Here is a 26,564-nt window from a genome sequence, read left to right on the forward strand (position 1 = left end):
TCCTGGAGGCTGCTTTCACTTTTATTGGCAAGGAAAAGTTCTGCCTTTCTGCACATAGTAGTAATCTTTTGTTCTGAAGCAGGGCTGCAGATGCTCCGGACGGCTAGTCAGGTAATTCTATGGGTGCTCAGCAATGCTGCTCTTATTGTCCTTTCAGTGTTTCCATCATAAAACTTCATTTACATGGATGTACAAACAAGTCACTGTGGATTCAGTGAGAATTCTAGTTAGCCACAGGTTCAAAGTGCATGTGTTGTGTGGTTTCTTTTTTGCTTTTTTTTTTTTTTTCTTGGGGAAAAAAACTTATTGTAACTTGAATTCTTTGCAGAATTTAAGATACAATAATATTTTGTTCGGCCACAGTTCTAGAAGGAAACTCCATTTGGCTTAGATGGAAACTCCTTTTGGCACACTTTTCCCTATTTAGTTTTGGCTTTTTGTTTTCATTTAAAAAGTTGTCTAATGTTAAGGTTGAGTATTTCTCATGTACGCCTGTGGACTCAAACATGCACCAAAACGCTTAGTACCTTGGGTGACTGTAGTTTCACAAACTGTTCTGTTAGTCCAATATGAGGACTTCAAGGCCCGTATTTTATTTTAAACTGAGGCTTTGTCTACAGTACACAACTTTTAGTGACATCACTGTCGCAAAAAGTCGGGTGGCGTATATGCTGTTTGTCTGCCCTTTTGCTGACAAAATACTCCTCTTCCTCCTCCTCCAAGTGGGGTTCAGGTTGTCAACAGGAGAGCGCTCCTGCTGACAACATGCTGCTTATACTGCCACTTGTTGGGGCAAAAGTTATTTGTTTTTTCAGTTGGAAAAACAACAAGAAGTCCTGTGGCACCTTTATAGACTGACATATTTTGGAGCATAAGCTTTCATGGGCAAAGACACACTTAATCAGATGCATGAGTTTTTTCACTTGGGCACTTTTTGTGTGTGTATGTTAAGCACCCGTGAATGACAAAAGCTTTGTCGCTCAATTGCCACGTCTCAGAGGGCAGTTTTAGCTGCCTTGTGCCACTGTTTTCACAACACTTGGAAACACAATGGAAGCATTCCACAGAATGATTTCACAGATACTTTCTCTCTTGAGACTTTACTTGTGGGGTTATTTGGAGCTGGTATTCGCTTGCCTTGGTTCCTTATCGCACCATTCTGGAAAGGGAAACAGCGGAGTTGGCTTTTATATTCGAATTCGGCACATTAACACATGGTTTAAATCGTGATGGGAACTTTGAGTCACTATAGGGGCTCCTCTGCATACTTGGCTCAGTCTAATTCTTGACCTTCCCCTCCGCTCTCTGATTTGCTCACCTTTGATTATCTTTTTTTGATTTGTCCTCCTTACTTACTGTTTTTGGTTCTCTGTGCCTTAAATATTGAGTCTGTTGTGGTCTGGCTATGGTCTGAAGAAGTGGGTCTGTCCCACGAAAGCTCACCTAATAAACTATTTTGCTAGTCTTTAAAGTGCTACTTGACTGCTTTTTGTTTTGATAGTAACAATCATGAATTCTATCAATTCACGATTGTTACTATCAAAACAAAAAGCAGTCAAGTAGCACTTTTTAAAGACTGGAATAGTGAATTCTGTGTAGGGTGGTCCCTAGTGTGCAGAAAGGCCTGCCGGTAAAAGGATGCTGGGCTATGGCGGGGAAGGAATAGCTCAGTCGTTTGAGCACTAGCCTGCTAAACCCAGGGTTGTGAGCTCAATCCATGAGGGGGCCTTTTAGGGATCTGGGGCAAATAGTTTTATCGGTGGGGAGGGGTAGGTCAGTGGTGTGAGAACTGGCGGCTAAACCCAGGGTTGTGAGGTTTTTTCCCCCAGCAAAGTTTAAAATACCATTAAGACATAGGTAGGCCTTTGTAAGTACAGTCACCGGATGAAAGAGGGACTTTCCGTGGTGCCCAGGCTTGCTTGTAAGCCACTTCAGTGCTTTTGAAAATTCTACCGGAAGTGAAAAGTCTTAACTTGGAATGAACTTGGGTTTTGTGTGATTGTGTATCTCCAACAGTTGGGTTTTCCCATCTTCCACATGTAGCATTGTCTGGACTTCTAGCCACAAATCCCAGTAGACTGCCTACATCTGAGGGTCTAATGAAATTGTACTGGATAGCAGCACTCTTCCTCTCATTCTGAGAAATGTAAATGGCTTTTATCTGTGTGTCAGCCAAATCCGAAGTGGTCATTGTTCCCTGGCTCCTCTTCTTTTTCCTGATCACCTAATAAAAGTTCCTGTTGTGCATAACCCCCACGCAGTTTTGCTGGACGGTGACAGTTGTGAAAAGTGCAGGAAGTGTGGAAGTGGTGTAGTTCCTTTTGCTATGATGGGACTTGTCACTTCTGTGTGACACCTGTATCAGAATGCTAGCCAAGAGAATGAATTTTAAGAGAGTAATGCATCCTGCTCATTGAACAGCTGCACAGATCTCCAGGTTACAAAACCACTTCCTTATTAGAATCGCCTCTGGGAGGCACCCTTGCATATTGATTTGTCTGGTGGGCTAACGTGATGACTCAACCTGGGCAGCGTGGTGCTTTTGGAGATAATAGTTGCCCACAGCCTTTCAGCTTTGTTCTGAAGGCACGGGTAGCCACTATCATTACTGAAGAAAGTGACCTTTTTGTTAAGAGGTTTTATTACAGCTAAGGGTACTGTCTAGCTTGCAGGGGGAAAAATTTCCAAAGGAAAATGCTGTGATGCCAGACAAGGCTGATCCCTGTGTGTGTGGGAGTATGTTTGCTTGTGAGTGTGCAGTTCTGAAGATGCTGCCTGCTGCATTATTTTTAATATGATGTTCTCTTTTCACAGCCAGCCGTTGTAAGAATTAAATTTCCTTCTCCCCCACATGGGTGGTTGGGATTTCACGCTTACCAGAAGGGTGACCACAATGGATAAGGTTAAAGAACAGCCTTTTCTCTTTCCTGTGGTGGAAATGGGGGAATTTCAGAAAGAGCGCTGAATGTACCCTTTGAATAGAACCTAGGGTTACCATATTTTGACTTTTGAAAAAAGAGGGCACCGCTGAGGGTAGTGGGTCTGCATCTGTATCCACCAACTCATGTTGTAGTAAAAACTTACTGTCAGGGTGGTTTAAACACTGGAATAAATTGCCTAGGGAGGTTGTGGAATCTGCATCACTGGAGATGCATCACTAAGAGCAGGTTAGACAGACATCTATTGGGGATGGTCTAGATGGTACTTGGCCCTGCCATGAGGGCAGGGAACTGGACTCAATGACCTCTTGAGGTCCCTTCCAGTTCTAGTGTTCTATGATTCTAATACAATGTGAGTTGGCAGATACTGATACACTCCCTCTGAGGGATGTCTTTTTAAGATATGGTAACCCTGTGGGGTCCCCAGTCTAACAGTCAACATCCACCAGGTTGTAAAATACAGGATCAAGGATGTAGCTATAGTATGTGGTGATGGTGGTTGCAGGTGTATAGCACTGGGTGCCTGCCACAAGCCCTGAAAAACTGTCTGGAGCAGCCTGCGAAATGGGATGCAGTGGTTCTTGAGACTGATTGAAACCTCAGAAGTGGGTTAGAGGGTTCAAGTTACAGGCCAGTGAGGTCCCTCCTGTACATGTTGGGAGTGGATGCATTCTGCATTAGGAGGGCTCAGTATGGGACTGGAGCCCAATGTACAGACCGGTGAGGAACATTTTACATAAAGCAGGGAAACCCTGCTCAGGAAAAGCCTAGAAAGTATATTAAATATGTGGCTGCAGTCATTCTACTTCAGTACCCAAGACTGATTGAAGTGTCTGTCTGGTTTTCAGTAACAAACACATTTAACAGGATAGGCCCAGTTTGTATGTGTACCAAAGGTGCTGGAAAGGAGACCATGGCCCATCACTTTTACAAGTGAGAGGGCGGTGTCCTTGCACTTTTTAGCAGCTATAAAGGTGAGCCTCAGAAAGAAGGGGTGGGTGTTGTGGCTACTTTTCGGACACTGACTCCCTTACTAGTAGAGACTTTGTTGCAATGGGACATACCTGACAGCTGCACGAGGCAGGACTCCATGGGAGGAGGGCAAAGGTGGCTTTCTTTTACACCCCAACCCCACACCTTTGTACATCCCCTGCCCTAGAGAGGGAGCTGTGATTGCTCGAGTTGCATGTTAAAAGCTCCTGAGGACTGACCATACCTTGTACTTGGAAGCCTGTGGTTCCAGGACGCCATTGGTCTAAAGGCAAATGAAAAATGCACATAAATCCAAACAGATCAGAGAAGGATCAAATGCTCCAGGTACTCATCACTGTAGGTTGGGCTGTTGTAAAGCCAAAATGCTTTTTGGTCTGTGCTTTGACTGCCACTTGGTTGGTAAATGTACACGGTAAGCTCCCTGCCTTTAAAATAAGGCTCAGATGCCTGGAGCACCTTGCATAGAAATCACAGTATGCAACTCTTCCTTAGAATTTTAGTACTAAAAAGTATCAGGAGAGGTCATCTAATCCAGTTTCTTGCCCTTGAGACAAGACTTACACAGGTAACTAGACCATCAGGTGTGTCTGACATGCTCGTAAAAACCTCCAGTGATGGCGATTCCACAGCTACCCAACAGTTAAGAAGTTTTTCCTAATGTTCAGCCTAAACCTCCGATGTTGCAATTTAAGCCTACTGCTGCTTATCCTACTGCCGCTTAGTGTCAGAGTTTGAGAACACTTTTTTTTCCCTCCCTTCTCCTGGCAACAAAACCCTCTCAAAAAGCTTTCCAGAGTTAACAGGCAGACACTGTTTGCATCAGCTTACAAATCACTTGTTGAAATGAACCACCCATGGAAGAGAACCCTGAAGGAGTAGGTACTGTATTGCTGTCATGGGAGTGAGATTGCAAATGAGGGTGGTAAGCCCCTGAATGTACTAAGCAGGAGCTAGGTCCTTCTGGGTGTTTAACAGCTCCACATTAGACTGACAATGGACCATTTCCCCCTGTCTGATCTGACTTGTTTTTTCCTCGTTTGATACATACTACTGATAATGGGCCATTTCCAACTTGATTGAATAGCCCTTGTCGGCCCTCCCTTTTACTGGGACCCCATTCTTTAAATACCCCTCTGAAACCCCCCCACCCCAACTCCATGCATCTGATGAAGCAGGTCTTTGCCTATGAAAGCTTATGCTCCAAAATATGTTAGTCTATAAGGTGCCACAGGGCTACTTGTTGTGTTCAAACTGGCTCAGTGAATTGTGTCAAGTCATGTAGCCAGAGACACGTAATACTGCATCTTCCCTACTCGAGTACTTACAGAACATAGCATCTGATGGACAGCACACAGCACCAGACTGCTCAGGGCACCGGAGGAATTTGGGAAGGTAGCACATACTAATGCCCAACTGTTTCACAGGATAGTATATCTGAGAAGCTGTAGGGATCAGGAATGCTGCTTTACCTTGCTTCTATATGGCTAGGCTTTGGTCAGCACATTCCCCTCTTAGAATAACACGCTGGGGTTCGATGCTGACTGACTTGGGTCTGGTCTTCACTGACAGAGGGGTGGCTTTTGCCACAGCATAACTAATGCACAAGAGCACTTGTTTTGCCACAAGGTAGACTAGGGGAAGAGCCACACTACTGTAGAAGATGGTCCCACTCAGGGTTGGCCTTCCAGGGTTTCGTTTCTTGTATGTGCAAAATGGCACTTTCCAGGGTCAGAGTCAACCCTGGAACTCCTTGCGAGCGGCGAGGATGAAGGAAGGTCGATGGGAGAAACATCACTGTCGCCTTTTCTCCATATTGGCAGACGTTGAAGTTGACCACTGCTAAGTTGATTTTTAGGTATGCTGTTGGCCTAGCTAAAATTGTGTATCAGCGGTCTACTTCTGTGTCTAGTGTAGACATAGCCTAGGTGATGTTCAGAGGTGGGTAGAGGGGCTGACCTTACTGAACACAAGTGCCTTGTCAACAGTGGTTTTTTTATTTTTTTTAAAAAGGGGGCAACTATCCTGTGTTTATCATCAAACTATGTAGTCAAAACCAACCTTAAAAAAAAAACCCTCTTGTGCCAATGAAGAGTCATCCTTAGAGGAGTCCGACCTCTGAGTGACTAACACCACTTCTTGTGGCATTCGAGTGTATCTTGGTATGCTCCTCTCTGAGTACTAACCAAGGCCCACTTTTCATTTGTGAGGAATGAGGAAGTGTAATATGAGAGAGCTGCCCAATTTTGAAACATGGTTGTGTGTGTGTGTGTGTGTGTGTGTGTGTGTGCGCGCGCACACAGTGTTTGACAGTCCTTTCAGTTGTAAGGTAACTGTACAGTAGAATTGCAGACTTGTCGGACTTAGTCCAAAAATTCTTTAGACTATAGTAAGGTACAGTTTTGTGGATGTCCTAGAACAGGGGTGCACAAAGCTGGGGGGGGGGGCGGTGTGTGACACTTCATAAGGGGTGCACAGGAGGATTGGTTGCTGAGTGTTGGGTTCATCCCTCTCGTTAAAATGTTGAAACGTTACTGTTTTTATGTCTGTGTGTATTCACGTTTACATACCAGTTAATAAAGTTTCTATATTCTACATATTTCTACTCATGGTGAGAGTTTCTTTTTCATGTGAACATATCCAACATTTCTGTTGGTTTAGATTACATTAGGTGGATGGGGGAGGAGGGCAGCTAATTGCAGGGGCAAAAAGTGGGGCCTGACCTAAAAAGTTTGCGCTCTCCATGGAGGCAGAGAGAGAGAGAAGCATAGGTTGTGGTGTGAGTTTGAGTGGGAGAGTATTTCAAGATAAACTGGGGAATTTGACACATTTCTTAGACGTTGACTTTTGTTGACTCAAGAAATCAGCACACAACAACCTTGCAGGGTGTGCTTTCAGCACAGGACAGTGCTTGCAGGCTGTTTAAGAGCCTGGAAATAAAATATTGCGGGTGTGTTTCCAGCCTCTCTTGCGCGTCACTAAAGATTGCTGCTGTACTGTTACCCTCTTGACCCAAGTGCTTAGCCAGTGTTTGGTGGTTTTGATGGTTGGTTCCAAGTAGAAGAAATTGATGGGCTTCAATTAGTTTGTATGTACACTCTTGGTAAATAGGCAGGAGTGATTAGTCCTGTTTCCCTGATTTCCTACTCTGTTCAATCAGGAACCACTTTCTTTGTTTGTCGTTCCAAAACTGACATCCAGTTCTCTGCCCTAAAAACTTTCTTGAGGCTTTTTGCATAGAGTCTCGCTCCCAGTGATTGTTCTGGCTGCCTCCTTTGCTTTCTGCTGCAGCTTTCTCAACTCCTCTGGTGCTTCTGTTGCATCTCACATCTATAGCTGCGCATGAAATCAATCCTTTGCTCCTGCTTTTATTATCAGACCCTTGAGGAAAATCTGTGGGGTTCCATGGCCCAGCCACTGGCCAGGATTGCAGGTGGTCTAGTGCTTGGAGGGTGGGGTGGGAGGTTTTCCTAGATGTAGTTATGTCTAAACAATGGGGCATTTAATTGTTTCCTCCTTTTGCCTGAATAGAAGGCAGCCACCAGCTTCAGTGAGTGGGGGTGATTGCCTATTTCCATGCATCGCATGTATTCTTCATCTGCTGGCTTGCTGCCGTAGCTGTGTGTTTCAGAAAGCGACTAGTGTTTCTTAAGCAGAATGGTCCTGTTCTCAAAAATTGATGTGCAGTTTCCATCGGGGCCACGGATGGGAGATGTGGCAGGGGGTCGGGTGCAGGGAAGCAAAGGAATCAGTTCATAGGAGCCTGTGCTTGCTGGCTGCCACCACTGTTGCTGTGTCAGCAGCTGAAGCCCCATGCTCTTTAAATCTCCACTGGAGCACGGTTCTGCACAGCTCTGAGGACTGGCTGACCAAGGCCCTGCCCCTTTCAGGGCCACAGATTTGGTCCCACTCACATCTTGCCTCAGGGCCTGCGGAAGCTGTCGGCCCTCCTGTTTTCCATATAAAAGTTAGGCCCTTTTTAAAGTGTGCCAAGCAGAATAGCTAAAAACTTCAGATACCCCAAAATCAGTAGACTCTTGTGGAAGTATTAGGCTGGAGGGTTCTCCAGTTACAGTTGAAGCGTTTTGTCATGGTTACCACAAAGAGACAGATGTTACGGAATCTGTGTGTGTTAGCGGAGGTTCCTTTTTGTTTTGACTTGGTGGTGGTTTTTAAGGTGGCTCATGACTGTGGGATCTCCGTCCTCATCGGAGACGCAACCATCTTATCTTGGAGGCAGTTTGCCAAACAGTGAGTTTTCTAGGAGATCTGGTACTGAAACTAGGAATGTTGATAGCTAACTGGTAAACCTCATTCTAAATGGGATGAGGCTTCCTGGCTGTAGTTAATCAGTAGGGCCTGGAACTGCGTCCCTTCTGCCTGGGCGAGGGGCTGCTGCAGCCCCATGGAGCCTGCCATAGGCAGGGGGTGCTCCAGCCTGACCAGAGCAACCTTGGTCAGCATCAGGCCTGTGGTGCACCGTAGGCAGCAGCCCGTCAGAGCAGCTCCCATCTGTGGGCCAGGGGCTACCACCCACCCCTGTTTAATCGGTTAAACAGTTAAACAAGGTTTTATGCCCATCACTGGAAGCTATCCTTCGTCACAGCTAACCACTAGTGTCAGTTAATTTTAATGACTTGAAACAGATTAAGGTAATTAATGGCTTTTGATCGACCTGTAAGGATATTTTTGTGGTGCGAAAAGAAGCACTTACTGGTTCCAGAATGGTGTGTAACCATAATCTTATTTCCTCTTGAGAAGGGAATTTTCTTTTTCTTCCTTTATTTTTTAAACTGAGGAAACCTGATCTTGTATTAAGAAAACTTATGGCCCAAAATTTATTTATTGAGCAGATGTAAAAATTCCAAAGTAAATTTTTCACATTGCTTTCTTTAATATAGAGGGGTGTTTGCTGGCAATTCGTTAGACAAAGGGGCATGTTTTACATCAAACAACGTAAAACAAATGAGCAATCATGTACTTTTAAAGACTAACAAATTATTTTGTTAGTCTTTAAAGTGCTACATGACTGCTGGTTTATTTTGTTCGAATATGGACTAACACGCCTACCTCTCTGTTACTATCAAACAAGATGCTTGAGTTGGAGGAAAGCTGTTGCCTTTGAAGATGCCAGCAGCAGGACACTATTTTTAATCAATTGTTTTGAAAGTATCTAGAGAATGTGTTTTTATTTGTAATCTAGTAATATTGCATGGCCCAAGAGAGCTTATTACTACCCTAGATAATGAGAAAGTTAAACCTGGTTATTAAAGGAATTGCTGGGACACATCTCCCTGAGGAATTTAATAAAGGAAGATGTCATAATGGGATTTGGCTTTTCATTTTGTTGCTGGATGCAAAGGTAAAAATGATAAAAATGTAAGAAATCAGGAAGTACAAATATTTCTGGCTTGCCGGGGTTGACCTATTCATCTTGATTGTGGGCTTTTCTTGTTGTTTTAGAGACCAAAAATCCTAAATGGTAACAAGTTAGAATTTCCTACCTGACCAGCAGTGCCAGGAATTGAACCATCAAATTCTTTAAACTTTGTACACTCCGTCTGAGTCACCGAAATGGCTTGCAGTCAAAGGGCGGTTGTTTTTCTGAACATATATCTTTGAAATCTGCAGAATGGATATTCAGCATTCAGCATTTCCAGCTTTTGATTAGAGGGCCATAACAAGCAGTAAACTGAAGGGATCTAAAATCTATGCAAAAAAGGGGGGAAAAAAAAGGGGGGGGGAATAATAGTTCAGCTTTTTCCAGACTAATCCTAATTTAAATAGATATTCTCCATGGAGCAAGAAGAGTTGTTTATACATGTTTTTGACTGAAGAATAGATTGAATTATAAGAGAAACATAATTTAAATTTGCCAAAAAGTTGAAACATGATTACTAGGGTTTTGCTGGCAAATAAATAGGAGGAAGGTAGTATTTTTCTTTAGTGAGAAAAGGAACCAAAAACATAATTGTTTCTTCCTCGAGCAGCTGAATGATCTACACAATTAACTATGTTGGAAGAAAAGATTCTTTTTCTATTGATACCATCTTTCCTAAACACTGAATTTACCATGTTGCTCATAAAGCCTTTTTCTTTAATGCTGAAGTGGGCAAGGTAATTAGGAATTTTTTAATGTCATTGAAAACATTTTTCTTTATGGATCACTGTGCATACCTCTTTTGTCTCTGATCTAATCTCTCATTTTGTAGTAGCAGTAAGTATGCTACTTGCTCCACAGATAAGGTTTTTCTTCAGAGTTTAAAACCTCATTTTTAGACTCGAGGTTGACAAATAACAAGCAGGGAATTGAGGGTAAAGAAGGACCACAATCATCATATGAGTATGTGGATTTGGAATTTATGTATGTGAAATCCTGGCCCTGCTGAAATCAGAGCAAAACTTCCATTGACTTCAGTGGAGCCAGAAGTTGCCCCCTCCCCCCACAGTTTGGTAGTGAAGAAAAAATAGATAAGATACTATTAACTCCCCTATTGTGTTTGCATTAATAAAAGGTTCATTTCTAAGAGAAATGGATGCAGAGGGTAGGAGGAATGCCATACAAAAGAAATTATTGTTGTTTATTTTCTTTGCTTGTAGGGTTTTAATGTCCCTAAGCATTAAAGTGTGGCAACAGCTAATTGGTTAAACACTTGAGTAGAAAGGTCTTCATAGTTTACAGTGAAGTTGACAATTGCCTTGTTTTAAGTTGAATCTCTTCATAGCTCATCCCTTGTCTTTTATTGGGGTCATTTTGTATATAGGATTTTGCATCCTTTAATATCACAATGGGGCTTCCCTATCTTGATACTTGAGTCTATGTGCGGTTTGTTATTTTGGTCTGCTTTGCTTTTTTCATACAGTGGTAAGAATTCATACGTAGTAGACTTGATGGAAAATGTTTAAATCTTTGAAAAAGTAACAGGAAGAAAACTATGGTAAACTATAGTCTTAAAGCCAGTCTCCCTAGCTGATTGCATTCATTTCCATGGATGCAATGTGAAACTTTCTGTTGACTAGTCTGATTTCTAACAAGCTGATGCAGAACGGCTGAATTTAACAGGTCCATTACATCCAGGCCTGGAGAAGTTTTGGCTCACCAACAGGAGGTGGTGCCATGAAACACATTATAGTAAACTCTCTCAATTTTTACGGACCCTGATTTAGCAGACTTAAGGAACAGTGGATGTTCCCCATTGTTCCCAAAGTCCATCCTAATTTTCCCCCTGCCCCAAAAAAGGGACTTACCACACTGTGGTCTAGAGGAGCCACCACCTTCTCCGCCGGGGCCACCACATGCTTCTCCCACCAGGGTGGAGCACGTACGAGGGCAGATGACACTCGCATATGTGCCCCACCCCTAGTGGGAGGAGCGAGTGGTGGCTTCAGCAGCGGCCCCTCCAGGCTGCGAGGTGGCCCCTCCAGCCGTGCGGCGGGAGGTGGCTGCCTGTGACCATGCACGGCGAGGCAGCTCCAGCCACATGCAGCAGGTCCCAGCCACAGCTCTGGTGAGTGACAGGTTTTTTTGGGGTGGGGTTGGGGGACCAGGGGTGGGCAGCAAACTCTTGCACATATAATGGACAGCCCTCCTCCCTTATTAGTCCATTAAATGGAGGGTTTACTATACTTTACGGTCTCTCTGATAACCTCGGACTAAAACAGCTGCAGCACTGTCAGTTTGTTACCATATTATTTATTTAAAATATTTGCATAAACCAGGACTTCTTGCTTCCTGATTTCGGTCTGCTTCTGCCAAGTCTTCTCTCCCCACCTGCAATGAGTTTTTCAGCAGCTCTGTCACAACTGGTGTCTGCTTTCAAGACTACGATGCACAAGTAGAGATTTGTGCCCTGAGAGGAGTTTAAAGCAGGAGAAACAGCTTGACTTGTCTTTACTACTTAAGGGTGTTGGCAAAGATGGAAAGGAGAAACATCTATGAGGAGATTTTGTTTTAAGTCACAAATGGTCAGTGTTTTCCATAAGACATTGCTGGCTCTGTGGCGTATGAGAAGGTGACGTGAGAGACACATGGTAGGACTGTTTCCTACAGTATAACGGGATAGTGTTTCATTTCAGTTAAGTTTCTCAGTGTCTGAGGTGATGCTGCTGCCGTCATTACCTGTTGAAAATTATTCTGATACTGTGCCAGAACATTTCCATTTCTTGGTGTTCTTCTGCCACCCTAAATGCTTGTTCTTGCTTCACTTCACTGCATTAAATAGATATGTTCCCTCTGAGTCATAGCTTTGCAGTATGCTATATAAAAAGGTGTGGTACATGCGCAAGATTCTATACCCACGCTATCCATATACATACCTTTCTGTATAAGGAGGAGACTGTACTTTGTGTTCTGTCTTTAACTGAATTGTTCAGCATCCTCTCATTTTGCTAAAAGCATTCTGCATCTCATAAATATTTGAACATGTATTGATCCTTGGATGCTGAGAAAGGAGAGGCTGTGACTCTGCAAACATTTACGGGCATGCTTAAATTTAAGCACACGAGTAGGCCTGTACACAAATGCCGTGCAGGACTGGGTTTATAATCAACATGTAGGTAAACATTTTTATCTCATGCTTTACCAGATTTGCCCCTGATATTGGGGTATGTTCATTTTATTTGGGGTTCTGGTGAGGGACATACTGCTTGTGTTACTAGTGTTCATAAGACCAATGAGAAGTCCCATGCCACCTTTATAGACTAATGGATTTGTTTGCAGCATAAACTTTCATGGGCAAAGACCTGCTTTGTCAGATGTATACATCTGACACAGTGGATTTTTGCCCATGAAATCTTATGCTCCAAAGATCTATTAGTCTATAAGGTGCCACAGGAGTTATCCACACTTAAAAGCTGACATGTTATATGTCCCTGTACTCAGTGGGCTGGGTGGCACAGCAGTGCCAAGCAATGGTCCTTAAGTGCTCCTGGACTTAGTGGCTAGGTTAAACAGCACTCTCAGCTGCCACTGTCATATGCCACCTTGGCTAGGTACCCCATCCCCACTTCCTCAGCACAACCGTTCTACTGGAAATCTACCGGATGGGCAAACCCTACAAGATTTCTGGGCACTGCAGGGATCTTTTAGCTTAGGTACAAGGAGCATTGCTGCAGAGAGTACGAGGAAGCCAAAACACGCCCCCCAAGAAAGAGAGAAAGCAAAGCCACCATTCTAACAAAAGAAAAGTTGCTTATTTTGAAGGCTGTGACCAAATTTGCCTGTTACTCTGGGGTGTGCTCATTTATTTGGGGTTGCAGTGGGGAGAGGTGAGTAATTCTATCAGTGTGCTGCTTGTGATACTAGTGTTCCTAGGGAACTTTACTTCTCTCTTGTGCTCATTCCCTCCCAATGGAGCTATTCTGCCAGACCCATGGTCCACAGGATTAAGTTTTTTCCACCCTGGACTCAGGTGAATGCACGTGTGTGTACGCACACGTGCACACTCACTCACTCATGCTTTCTCTCTCTGCCAGAGCTCATCTCAGAATGGTGAATCTGCACTTACAATCATCCTACTAGTAACCCACTCAATAGGGAAACCCCACGGAGTTCTGGGCACCACAGGGATCTTTTAGCTTAGGCACAAGAAGTGGTGTTGCAGAGTGAATGGGGAAGCCAAAACAACACCTCGAGGAAGAGTGAGCCAGAGAGGAAGAAAAATAGAGAGAAGCAATCAATTTAACAATGAAAGCGATTTATTTTTGGGTAACAGTTAAAATAATAAACAAACTGATTACAAATGTTAGGGCTAGCAAATCATATAACTAATTACATAAAGCGAGGTTAGGAGGCTATGCCGTGGGGGTGGGGGGCGAGTGTGATCTCACCACTCCTTGGAGCTTGCACTGATTGGGGTCCCGGCTGGTGATGGTAGCCAGGGATCCAGAGGGCAGGAGACAAGCAGAGCCCCCAGCACCATCAGGTAGGAGATGATGAGGTCTCAATGGAACTGGTGTAGAGTTTACATCCAGGCATCAGAACAGTTTGTTGAGCAAAGGTAGGTGGTTTTTGTAGAGACAGGACAATGGTTCCAGAAGAATACTGGGTTTGATTATGGGTAAACAGAGGCAAGACAATGGGTACAGATCATGCTTGGCTGTGGGTGATGTTTCCAGAGGAGCTCACAGTGCAACTAGGCAGTTTTCAATATTTTGGATATCAATAGGATCCATTACTCGAACTGGTCTGATAATGACTAATTTGGGTGTGAGCAGGCCTGCGTTCATTAGCATCTGGAGCAGAGGTTTCCCATCAGGCAGTGCTTCTCCGCTTTTGGATGAAGCGGGTCTTTGTCCACAAAGCTTATGCTCCAAAATATGTTAGTCTATAAGGTGCCACAGGGCTTCTTGTTGTTTTTGAAGATATAGACTAACACTGCTACCTCTCTGATACTTCTCTGCTTTCAGTATCCAATAGTTCAGTGGGGTTTCTGCTCTGGAAGAGCTGTTCTCCGTTCATTATGCTAAAGATGTCTTTCTGTTCCATCTTCAATGCAGATGAGGCTAGCGGTGTTTCCTTAATCCAAACACCCTTGTTGGTGGGATTTTAGGTGTGTCCACACCTGCCTGTTTCAGTGTTTTATCTTTGATTCAAGCAGAGGCCTGGGGAAGGGGATTTGTTTTCCGTGAGTGTCACTCCCTGGCTCCCCAAGAGCACAGGGCTGACAGGGTCATGCTCTGGTTCCCCCAAAACAGGAAGCCAATCAACCAAAGCAATTACAACATTAAATCCATCAACTCTTGTTACAGATGTCGGGGCATAGCAACTCATAAGCCAAGGGCAAGAGGCTATACCTGGGGTGGGGAGGGGGGAAAAATGGCGGGGAGAGAAAGATCTCACTACTCCATGAGGCCTGAACTGATCATGGTTCCCAGATGGTGATGGTAGTGGGGGTCCAGAGTGTTCCAGAGAGGTAGGGCAGAGTCTCCAGCACAATCAGTGAGGAGAAGATGAAATCTCCAGTGGAACAGATTGCAAGGTTGAGGTGCAGTAATCCGAACAGAGCCCACAAAAGCTTGTTTCAAATTATCTGTTTAGCCTACAAGGTGCCACAGGACTTCTTGTCCCTGAACAGAAAACTGGAGCCTGGCTCGGGAGTTTTATAGGGTATAGTAGTTTTGTTTGTGGATAAATAGATAGTTCCATGGTGTACAATAGAAACTGATTGTACCTGGCTCTGGGTGGTGGTCCTTAAGAGAGCTTCACAATGCATTTGTCAGCTTCAGAATTTGGGTGTCAGTCGGTGATAAGTTACTAGAGTTTGTCTGGTAATCACTGTTGGAGGCACCTGAACCTGGAGCAGAGACTTCCCAACAGGCAGGGCTCCCCTGCTTTCCATATCCCAGAGTTTGTTGTAGGATTAGTGTTGGAGCGGTTGTCTTTTTCTATCTCTGGCACAGATGAGGCTGGGGATGTTTCCTTAATCCCGTCACCCTTGTTGGCGGGAGTCAGGTGTGTCCACCCTTGCGAGCTTCAGTGTTTTGTCTTTTGGTTCCAACTGAGGCCCCAGATGGGATGGGGGTTTGTCTTTCATGAGTGTGATGCCCTCATTCCCCAAGGACATGGAGCTGGTAGGTCACATGCAGGCTCGTAAGGCCTATTCCAAACCATACTGGGCTAAGTATGGGATGTACTAGCAGGAGTGTAGTGAGCAAGACATGAGAAGTCATTCTTCTTCTAATCTACTCTGCATTTATTAGACATCAATTGGAGTACTGCATCCAGTTCTGGGCACCACATTTCAAGACAGATGTGGAGAAATTGGAGAAGGTCCAGAGAAGAGCAACAAGAATGATTAAAGGTCTAGAGAACATGAGCGATGAGGGAAGACTGAAAGAGCTGGGCTTGCGTAGTTTAGAAAAAAGAAGACTGACGGGACATGATAGCGGTTTTCAAGTACCTTTTAAAGAGGGTTACAAGGAGGAGGGAGAAGAATTGTTCTCCTTGGCCTCTGAGGATAGATCAAGGAGCAATGGACGTAAACTGCAGCAAGGGGGGGGTGTTTAGATTAGACATTAGGAAGAACTTCCTAACTGTCAGAGTGGTTAAACACTGGAATAAATTACCTAGGCAGGTTGTGAAATCTCCATCACTGGAGATTTTTAAGAGCAGGTTAGATAGTTAGCTATCGGGTATGGTCTAGAGATGGTGCTTGGTCCTACTGTGAGGGCAGGGAGCTGGACTCAATGACATCTCGAGGTCCCTTCCAGTTTGTGTTCTATGATTCTGTGATTCAGTCCAGCCACTTCTGTGTGGGTTTTAATAGCAGTTCAGCAAGTCATTGCTATGCAATAGTATTAAGACTTACCCAACTGAAACTGTAGAACAGCTTATGTAATAAGCATGCAATTAGTGGAGTTGGAATTTAACCAGGACACCCCAGGGTTAACACCCAACTTCTTAAAATGTGCCATTGGATCCTTAATTACAAGGTTAAGACCTTTTTTGTTTTATGACTCAACTGAAAAAACAGCATTTCCAGCATAACTGTCCTGTGGGCAACATGCTTGAGCATTGGTCCATTATGTACTCAAGGGAAATAGTGCCACCTAATGAAACACTGCTCCTTTATTGTAATGCCTCGGCTTTTCCTTTTGGGGACCTGACCACAGTGCTAGTTAAGTTGTAAGAAAATCACAGTCTCGGCGAGATGTGGCAGATATGCAGCATGTTTATATAAAACGCAACACAGAACGAGCTTCTTGCATTAATCAAATTTGATTTATATAGAGTAAACTCTTTCATATCTGTCATTTTATCACCCAGAACTCTCAAATAACTGTCATTTTAACCATAAGTACATTTTGGTTACCTTCTCCATACGTGCAGTATAGCGAAAAGAAATACCAATAAATACTGCAAATACAGTGCACAGTACCATTGTGGGTAAGTCAAGTACTCTGCATTCATTTTTTGTTTGTTGATATCTAATCTTATTTTTCTGTGGTGGTATATGTGTTGCTAGGTGTACTTCTGTATTATCCAGAATATTTGAATATCCTGGTCCCAGGGCAGCAAGATATGATTTTACGCTATATAAACTGGCAGACTTACCTGCCACTGCTCTGGTCCATCAGGGCAGAGGGCTGGGGTGTGTATCTGTGTGCAGGAGTCCAGGCAAGGGGGTGGGAAGTCGGAGGGGGCGTCTCACCAGGACTGCCCATGCAGCCAAGGATGGCATTACGGCTGCTGTCTCCCTGCCTTCTCTTGAGGGGGGAGCTGGAGCGGCCTGGCCCAGCCCCCGGTGGTTGTACTTGGGAGCGGCGAGGCTGCCAGTGGGTGGCCTCCCACAATCTGGTGCTGCATCTGAGGGCAGGAGTGGGGAGAGGTTTGGCGCAGGGACAACACTTTCTGGGGTTGCTAGCAAGGAATATAGACTCTGCTTGGTCTAGGCCAGGCGTGACCAGCCCGCGGGCCGCATGCAGCCCTGGACAGCTAGTAATGCGGCCCCACAAGATCGTAAACGTTTAACACTATTATGTGATTTATATACATTAATTGTCTTGGCCGCATATAAAATATACAATATAGTTAGTCTTCACTCAGCGTGGCCCAGGCAAGCCAAAAGGTTGGACACCCATGGTCTAGGCCGTCATTATTTTGTGGCTCTTTCATCAGGGTATCTTACTGTTTTTTAACTTGATCTGTTTGAGAGAGAGAGAGAGAGAGAGAGAGAGAGAGTTATATAGATAAAAAAAGATACGGCCACTGAAAATAAGTGCCTATTTTTGTTCTAGGTACTTAACAGTGCCTTAGAATGGGCAGCTCCTAAATCTTCCTTCAGTCATAACATAAGTCATGTTTTCCTAGTCCCTCCCAGCTAGATACTCCACAGAAGAATCAGTTGTTTTATCTTCAGACCCTGTTCCATTGCTTGTTCAGCAGCCAGCCCAATCGTTTTTCTTATTCATCACTTCACATCTCTGGAAAGTGGATTTTTTTTTTTCTGCTTTGTCCTGGACTAGTCCCCAGGTTCATCCTTTTAACTTGTTCTTTAAATAGCCCCAAGTATATGCAGACTTGGAGCAAATGCAACCAAATGGAAGTCTCTGAGCTGCATTCAGCAGTGATTGGTGGGGTGAAGTTACAAGCTGGATGTACGTTGTTCAGAAGATGAATATAAGCAGTGATGTAAGGTATATGTTATGTGCTGAAGTCTCTGCTCATCTAATAGTTATGCCAGCAGCAAATTCATCCCTAATTGTGCAGAATATGTCTAGCCTGGTTCCATAAAAGTGGTGGGAGAAGGGTGATGGGTAGGCTGTTAGTGGCTGTGAAATTAAATACCGGGATCCTACATTATAAACTAGAGACTTGAGTCACATTGTTTTACATGCTCTCTAATACCCGTAGGACCAGATTTTTGTCTAAGGCACTTGTTTGGTGCGCCTGCTGAATGCCAGATCAGAGCAAGTTATGTCCTTCTGCCTCTTTCATCAGACTTCTGACTAACTTGCACTGCTATTTACGCACCAGTGAATTTGACCCTCAATACTGCACATGGCTGCTATGTAAAGGGGTCTTCAAGTGATCATTTATTATATTTATTAAGAGCTCCATTTCCCAGCTCTTACGGGCAATTGAAACCCTACTTCAGTTCACCTTGGCCCGTCCCTGCTACAAGAGAGGTCTTTAGTGGTCATTAATGCTCAACCATTCCAAATTGGGTGTGACAGTCCCAAAATGCAGTGTACAGGTCCTGGGCTGAAGAACTTGGACAGCATTTGTCCCAGATTCCCTGCAGCACTGTCCCATGCCTGGTCAGGGGCAGTACTACCTCTTCCTGGTGGGGGGCTGATGTGACCAGATGGTGGGTCCAGGACTTCCCACCCAGGCTCCCTGCCATGGCCTGGCCCTGGCTTCTGGTTGTGTTGAGGCAGGAGCTTGGGCAGGAGGGGGGTAGTGTCATGAAGGGTAGCAAGGCAGTTTTGTGTGCCGTGCTTTGGACTTTTGAAAAGGTGGTCAACCTATCCCAAACCAGCAGTCTGAATTGCTTAGGCTGGTTTAAAAATTCAACTTAGCACAAATGCCAAAATGACACCTACACCTCTAAGGGCTTGTCTACAGTGCTGTGGGTTTCTTCTTCTTTTTTCTCTTTTTTTCAGGGTGGTGGGGGGAACCAAAAAACCAAAACAAACGAACCTTCCCCCCACCCCAAAAAAAACCCTTTTTTCTGCCTGCCATCACCTTTGCTCCCCCTCCCTCTGAAAAAGCATGCACAGAACCAAGCAGGGTAATGCGAAGTAAGAGGGCTCTTTCCTCAAAATAATTATTCCAGCCCCGCGACAGACTTCTGCCAACCTACTGCCCTTCAAGATAGAGCAGGAATGTGTGTGAATCAAGCACTGCTATTAGGCGAAGGCTCCCTTTGCAATGCTGTGGGTGTAAATGAGACAGCTCCATTTTGCACTGCTGTGGCTGTGAGCGTGGTTCTCCAGCTTTACTTATTTCGACATTAAAAGGTTGAAATAAGTAATGTAGAAAAGCACCTGTAGTGTAGACATAGCCTCAGAGTAGGCTGCCAGCCCCATCGTCCTTCAGAACTGACAGGACAAATTTCAGCTGGCTGTTTGAACCTTTTTGTCCTATGTTTGCCACATGGCAATGGTGCTTTTTGCAACTGGTGATTAAGGAGGCAAACCCAGCCATTGATGTGGACTTCTCCTTCAACCCACATCTCCGCTCAGTGACTCCTCACAACCTCCTGCCCCCTCGCTCCACTTTCCCCAAATGTCCTGCATCCCTGTTCCTCCCCCTCCTTCTCAGAGCACCTGAAGGCACAATGAAACAGCTACTAAGTGTCAGGTGAGAGACTCTGGAAGGAAGGGAGAGGAACTGGCTGGCAGGTGAGAGGTGCTGAGGGGAGCCTGACTGCTGGTGGATGGTGACCACACACTAATTCTTCTCTATGGGTACTCCAGCCCTGGAGCACCCATAGAGGTGGTGCTTATACACCCATAGTGGCAAGTAAACTGTGTGTTAAGCAAACAGTCCTGTAGCACCTAGACCTAACACATTTATTTATTAGGTAATGGGTACCCATGAAAGCTCATTACCTGATAAATACATTTTTGTTAGTCTTCAAGGTGCTTCAGGACTGCTTGTTCCTTGTAAAGCTACAGACTAACACAGCTACCCCTCTGAGATGGTTTTAAGCACGGCTGTGTAGGGACCCATTCCTAGCATCTGTTCAGTTTCCTAGTTGTTTGCATGTGTGCGACATCTCTTCTTTTTTGGAACCCTGTTGGAACCAATGACATCTGTCTGCTATACCCAGGGTTGGACAGCGGGCAGGTGAAGACATGTGGATGTTTTGTAATGGGGGCCAGAGCTCTGTTCCAGGTGCCTCTGCTGTTTTGTTAAAAGAAGCAGAATGGATTATAAAATCAAGCTCTCATCTAACCTAAGGTTTCATTAGAATCGATTATCCAAGCGTACAGTGCCATATTGGTGTTTACTGTCCAGGTGCCATTATTTGCGCATGTTGGTAGGGCCATTCCTGAGCAGACTTTTTTTGTAATACTTTCACCCACATGTTCCTTCAGATCTGAGGGGTGACACTGATGTAATTAGGCCTACGCAGCTGTTTACTAAGATATGTTGTGCTGGGGGCACTGAATGCACACAGGACAGTGGAAACATGGTTTTAAAAAACACTCTGTACCGGAGATGGGAACTGTATTGAATATTCTGAGGAAAATGCTGAAGTCAATAAACAGTTAAACTTGTCAGTAACAGCATAAATTGTTAATGTCTGTTTTCTTTGTCCATCAGTCTGAGGGTATTTATGATGATCTAAGCAATTAAACGAAATTATTCACATTTATTACTTCATTATTATAATTTTCATACTTAAACTGTTTTTCTCCCTTTATTTTTTTAGAAAGTCCACCAGCAGCGATGTCCAGAAATGGGTATTTTTTTGAAGAGACTGGCAAGTATTATTTTATTTTCTGCGAATGTGTAGCGTGTTAAATTGCATATATAAGAAACTCCTGCAGTGACCGTATCGGTGGAAGAATGACTAGCTTGATTTTTGAAGATCTGTCTGCAACAGATGAAGTATCAAATCTATAGGACTTGTGACCTAAACTGGATTTGAACCCTGGTTTGTATGGGTGAAAGAAATGTTGTGGAATTGTAGTGCTACAAATAGTGTGTGCAGTTTAGTTCCATACCTGCCAGTGCCTTTGGCTTTGAGTATGCGTTATCTTCAGATTTTTGGTGCTTGTCCTTGTCTTGGGCGGTTTCTTTCCTTGTTCTTTTCCAGGGTTTTATCCTCACACTCGATCAAACTGACCAGGATGAATCTAGCCTGTCAGGAGTTGCTCTAGCTATAGACAAACAAGGCAAGTGTCAAAGCTGGTAGATTTCTGGGGCATGGACTCCCCCCTCTAGCACAGCCCAGAGCTTGATGTATGTTGTGACCCCCACGCCTGTCTGCCTGGCTGAGGCTAGTCTCCCATTGTAGCACTGCTCCGGCTGGGCCAGCCTCCCTTGGGAGAGGATATTGAGGCTTTGCCCCCTATTTGGGGAGTCTTTCAGCAGCTGAGGTCTGGAGTGGGGAGTGGCGGGTGCCCTGCTCAGGTAAACCAGCACTACCTGAGAGCAAGGAGAAAGGCCTGCACGTCCCTGCTGTTTTCACACCAGGTGAGCTTTCCGCTATGCTGCAGCCACTGCTGATGCAGATGCCCAACAGATGTGGCTGTCAGGGCTGCCTAGTGGAGCTTGGTGGCCATAAGCTGGGGCTCTGAAGAGCAGGAAGTGGCCTCCAGACAGGCTCCACCCACTGTCCAGACACTCCCCACCACCAGGGTGGAAAAGGTGGCAGTTGCAGCTCAGGTGCTGAGCGACTTGGAGTTGCTCTTGGTAGCACCACAACCTGCCCAAGTTTGTCGATATCTAGCCTGCGACTGCTGCTGTTCACCCATTCTTGGCAGACGCAGCTGCTCCTTCAATTCCACCATGTCTGGCTCTTGAGGAGTTCCCCTCACATGGACTAGGAGCCCATCTGGAAGGATGCAGGGAAGGGCAAACTAGGGGGTGCAGAGGGCCAGGCAGGGTGTGCCTGGGTACAGGGCTTCCCCATTCTGTCCATTGGAAATGAGCCCATCATCCCCTCTGCAAGGGGAATGCGTGCCCAAGCCAGTGTGGCTATGTGGGTGTCCTGTGGTGGGAGCACTCACCGGCCAGTGTGTGGGTCCCTTTATGGTGGACCTGAGCATCTGAATGGGGTGCTGAGCTGGGGTTCGCTCTTCTCTTCAGCCCCAGGCAGCTGGTGCCAGCCTGCCCGGGAAGGGAAGTATTGGTCATGTGGGGAGCAGGTCTCAGCCACTTGCAGGTCCTAGACAAGAACCTGGGGACTTTCACCCCAGCCTGATGAAGCTCAGACTGCCCAGATGTCCCTTCCCATCCTGCAGGGTCTGTCTTTGGAGCCCAGTGGCCCCTGCAGGACAGGCCCAGGTCCGTCCCATCTGCCTCCAATCCAACTGCATGGGCTGGGTGTCCAGGGATGGCAGCAGAAGGCAGGGGTGACCGTTTTGTTTCACGGAAGGAAAAGGAAGACCGCCTCATCCAGGGGCCTGTCATCATGTGGATAACTGCAGTACCCTTTTCAGGGCAGTCAGCTTCCAGCAGTCTCAACAGAAGCCCAGGCCCTGAGCATCTTTTTCCTGATGCCAAAAAACCAGGCTTTTCTGGGACTTTATTATCACTTCAGAGCATTTTAGTTCATCTGCTGCTGTCAGCAGTGTTGAGGAGCTGAAGGAAGGCTCCTGGCATTTTGTTCCCCAGACAGACCCTTGGCACCTTGAACACTAAGTGTCCTGACTGTTCTTTCTATACTACACACTTAACTAATCTCCATTTCCCCCATCCATAGGGGATACTTGCCAGCATTAAGAAACCCAGGGACTCGAGCTAATTATGCAGACACTTCTTGCCCATTGAGTTTCTCTGGTTTTGCTTGTAGGTGGCTCTTTCAATGCAGTGCTCTTAAAATTGCATCCAGGCTGACTGATGATTTTATAAGGTGGTGATTTTTTTTTTTTTTTTTTTTGTTACTCTGCCCTTAAATTGTCAGTCTTTTTCCTCCTTGTCTGAAGTTATAAAAAAAAAAATCTGGTGGTTTTTTAAAAAGGTCACTTTTGATGCTAATCCTAGATAAATTGCCTTCTTGTAGTACTTGCACTAATTGTGATGTGATCACAGCGAACCCCCTGCACAGAATTTAGAAATAATAATCATAATACCACTTATCTACAGTTTTATAAGTGGTAAATCCTTATGTGTAACAATTTAACTTTCTATTGCCTACTTCATTTTGAGCGGTCTCTGATGGCATGGGTGAACCCCTTGTGCCAACTGACCTCTCTCTTATTACTCTTTTTTTACCTTTCCTCAGATCTGAGGGAGAACTCCTGAGAAACTCAAAAGCTTGTCCCTTCCACCAGCTGAAGTTGATCCAATAAAAGATATTACTTTGTCTCTCCTCATCACTCTGAGAGAGAGGAAAGATCTGGTAGTTCCCTTTCATGTTTGGGGAAAACAGCAGAGTACAGAAGTTAAATGATGTGTCCAGAACCTAAGGCACAGTCTGAAATACAACTTAATTTAGAGGAAGCCATATTGTCATTACTTAGGCCACTTCCTCTCTGAAGTGAGTCACCTTTCTGTTTATAAAAACGGCAAGTTCTGTGTGGCACTTGAGAGACTAAACAGACTTATTGGACATGAGCTCTGGTGGGTAAAAATCTTAGTCTTTAAGGTACCACAGGACACCTCATTGGTTTTTGCGGGTAGAGACGAATATGGCTACCCCTCTGATGGTTCCTATTTTTGGGGTATCGAAATAAATTGGCTTTAACGGTGGCTTCGTTTAAATGCTTCACGAAACCACACTCCAATGCGTTACTTGACCAATTAATATCGATAGCTCAAGTTGCCCATTGTTTTTAAACCAGCAACTTCCTTTATTTCAGTACGCTTTTTGTGCATTGTATTGGAGCAATTGTTCTGTTTTGTGTGGTGTGTGTTTTTTCGTATGTGTGTGTTACTTAGTTTTTTATAAGAATTTATGACAAAGGAGTCCTATGGTACCTTAATAACTAACATTGATTTGGGCATAATCCAGGTTTTTGCCCACGAAAGCTTATGCCCAAATAAATCTGTTAGTCTCTAAGGTGCCATGGGACTCCTCATTGTTTTTGCAGGTGCAGACTAATGCAACCACCCTTCTGAGACTTTTAACCACAAGCTGAAACACACATTGTTCTGTCCCTCCTGGAATGGTCTGTTGATTGATTCTCTAGGTATAATTGGAGTATTTTTCCTTCCTTGTTCATAAGCCCTGCCTTTTAATTAAGGATCATGATATCTTATTAATTTATGGTTATCTGCTCTCATCTTGTAGACACTGATTTGAGAAATTGATAGACCCTTTTTGCCAAGCCAAATATTTCTGCTCTTCCCTTCTAGGCTTTAATGCTTTTTAAAGAAAAATGAAGCATTAATGTTCTTTATTTCTAGAAGCACAGCAGCTGCTGTTAGCTCCATTTAATGGAAACCAGTTTTCCCTCTAAGCTGAGTGTTTTGACAACCACCCAGCTGATTTAGCAGAGTGCCCAAAGAGCCCACAGCGTGTGTTTCCACTGGTGGGGCATATGTGCAGATGCCTTGGTGCACAGAACAAAATGTATTCTATATATGGATGGAAAAACACTAGAGGAGACAGTGTTGCGATCCCTAACTATTCTTGGGTTGACGCTTGGATCTATCGGCATTTACCACTGGAGGAGTAATGCTTTCTAACAGATTCTCCTCCTGAATCTTAGAGAAATTCTTGGGATTTGTGACTATCAAATGCCTTTTTATCAATTCTGTAACCATCTGTTCCTGGCAAAGCCCATTTTGCATACTGCTTTTGAATTGGTCTGTCATGTACGTGCCGAGATTTGTACCTTTTTGTGGTCGTGCATGTTGACTGGGAGGATTTCAAAGAAAACTGCAACCTACATCTTGGAAATAGTACTGGGGGCGGGGGTCGTATGTGAAATACGGATAAAATACTCTTCAAAAGTTTTAATTGCAGGTTGAACCTCTCTAATCCAGTAAGCAGTGGAAGTGTTGGTAATGCTGCTGGACAACTTTGACCTCCCTGTAGTTCAGCAAATTCTCTGGATTGGCACCGGTCACATCCCAAGTGTGTCAGACTAGAGAGGTTTAACCCGTAGTAGCTTTGAAGAGGCAAGAGCAAGCTGGCAAATGAGGACTACATTCCAGTTTCTGCAGGAAGCTGCTGTCTAGCAGTGGCATTGTGTGTTTGCCTTGGATACTAAACTGAGCAGATTTAATGGATGTAATACACATCTATCTTGCTGGTAAAATGCTTCTAAACAATTAAACTATCACTGCCTTTGTGTTGCCTCTTTTTCTTTTCTCTTCCTTTCTGCCACAGATATCAGTATTTTTTCCTCATCTGACAAATAGCAAAAGTTTGGACACAGATTGTTTTGTTGGTATCCTGAATGTGAGTTCACGTCAGCTAGTCCTTGCTGGCACTTTAAAATGTTTTTACAATCCATTTGAAAAAACTAGGTCCCAATCTGAAGATTAATTAAAATCTCGATGAAGTGCAGCTCTGCAAGCAGTGTTTAGAAGAACTCATTAAGCTTGTTGGCTTTTTCCTTCTAGTTGTGCTCATTGTTAAAAGGTGTACAGTTACCTAAACTTTCATTGTAAATAGATTTGTTCTAACAGAATTAGTATCTGCAGAATATAATTTGCCACCATAATTAACCTTTTAAATGATCAGACATGTTAGTACTGCATCTTCACTTCATCTGAAGAGAACTTTGTTTTCATTGTGGGGGGTTGTAAATTGTAAAAGAAGGAATCCTAACATTCTCTGGAGTAAATGAAACCTTAGTGTTTTCAAGCTGGCCAACCAACTACAACTTAGATTTCACCTTTCAGAGTGAATCTTATTGTTTTGTTTGGTCTCTGCTGACTTAATAATTGTCTTTGTTGCATGATAAATTGTAATTCTACTGGAGGGACTAGCCTGGCTGGGGATGTTTGGACATATTTTATCTATTGTTGTGTTTTTGGTTTTGCATTTAAGTTTGGAATGTGCGCCATGGCTTTGCGTCTTTTAAAAAATTTAGTCTTATCTAACTCTGAAATTAATCTAAATGCCATTCTGAAATGAAACCTTTCACGATGGGAATTGGATTTTCTGGGGACGCTGCCTGTCTGCCAACCACAAATGTACCACAATGGCTGGTGACAAGCCAGAAATCAGCGTGTGTGTTTTGCTACAGATTTTTATTTCTGGAATCTATTACCTAGACAGCTATAAATGAAAATGGAGTCTTCTAATTTAGTGGCTTGTTGTACAGAGCAGAAAATCTGCATATTGCTAAGTTAAAGAAAAGAAAAAAAAACACTGAGTTACTTAGATTATTTACAAGACTCTTTAGATAACTACTGGAATGGTATTTAGAAGAACCCTCTCATTTTTTGTAGTAGCATATTGTTTAAGTCTGTTATGAATTATTATTAAGGCAGCAGGGGAAAGTTTGAATTTCCATCTGGCTTGTTTTATGACCAAATACACCCTGCAGTAGGGCTGGAAA

General features: G+C 44.2%; 1 protein-coding gene across 3 annotated transcripts in view; it reads left to right on the top strand.

Annotated features, from left to right (window-relative positions):
• SLC4A11 (solute carrier family 4 member 11) overlaps positions 1–26,564 on the top strand; it is a 173,834-nt gene that overhangs the window by 14,789 nt on the left and 132,481 nt on the right. For all 3 annotated transcript variants that reach the window (XM_074991656.1, XM_074991658.1, XM_074991657.1), the window contains exon 2: positions 20,813–20,863. In XM_074991656.1, the coding sequence (XP_074847757.1) occupies positions 20,813–20,863 (51 nt within the window). The remainder of the gene's footprint in view (positions 1–20,812; positions 20,864–26,564) is intronic.

Source organism: Carettochelys insculpta, chromosome 4 (assembly GCF_033958435.1).
Source record: "Carettochelys insculpta isolate YL-2023 chromosome 4, ASM3395843v1, whole genome shotgun sequence".
NCBI lineage: Eukaryota > Metazoa > Chordata > Testudines > Carettochelyidae > Carettochelys > Carettochelys insculpta.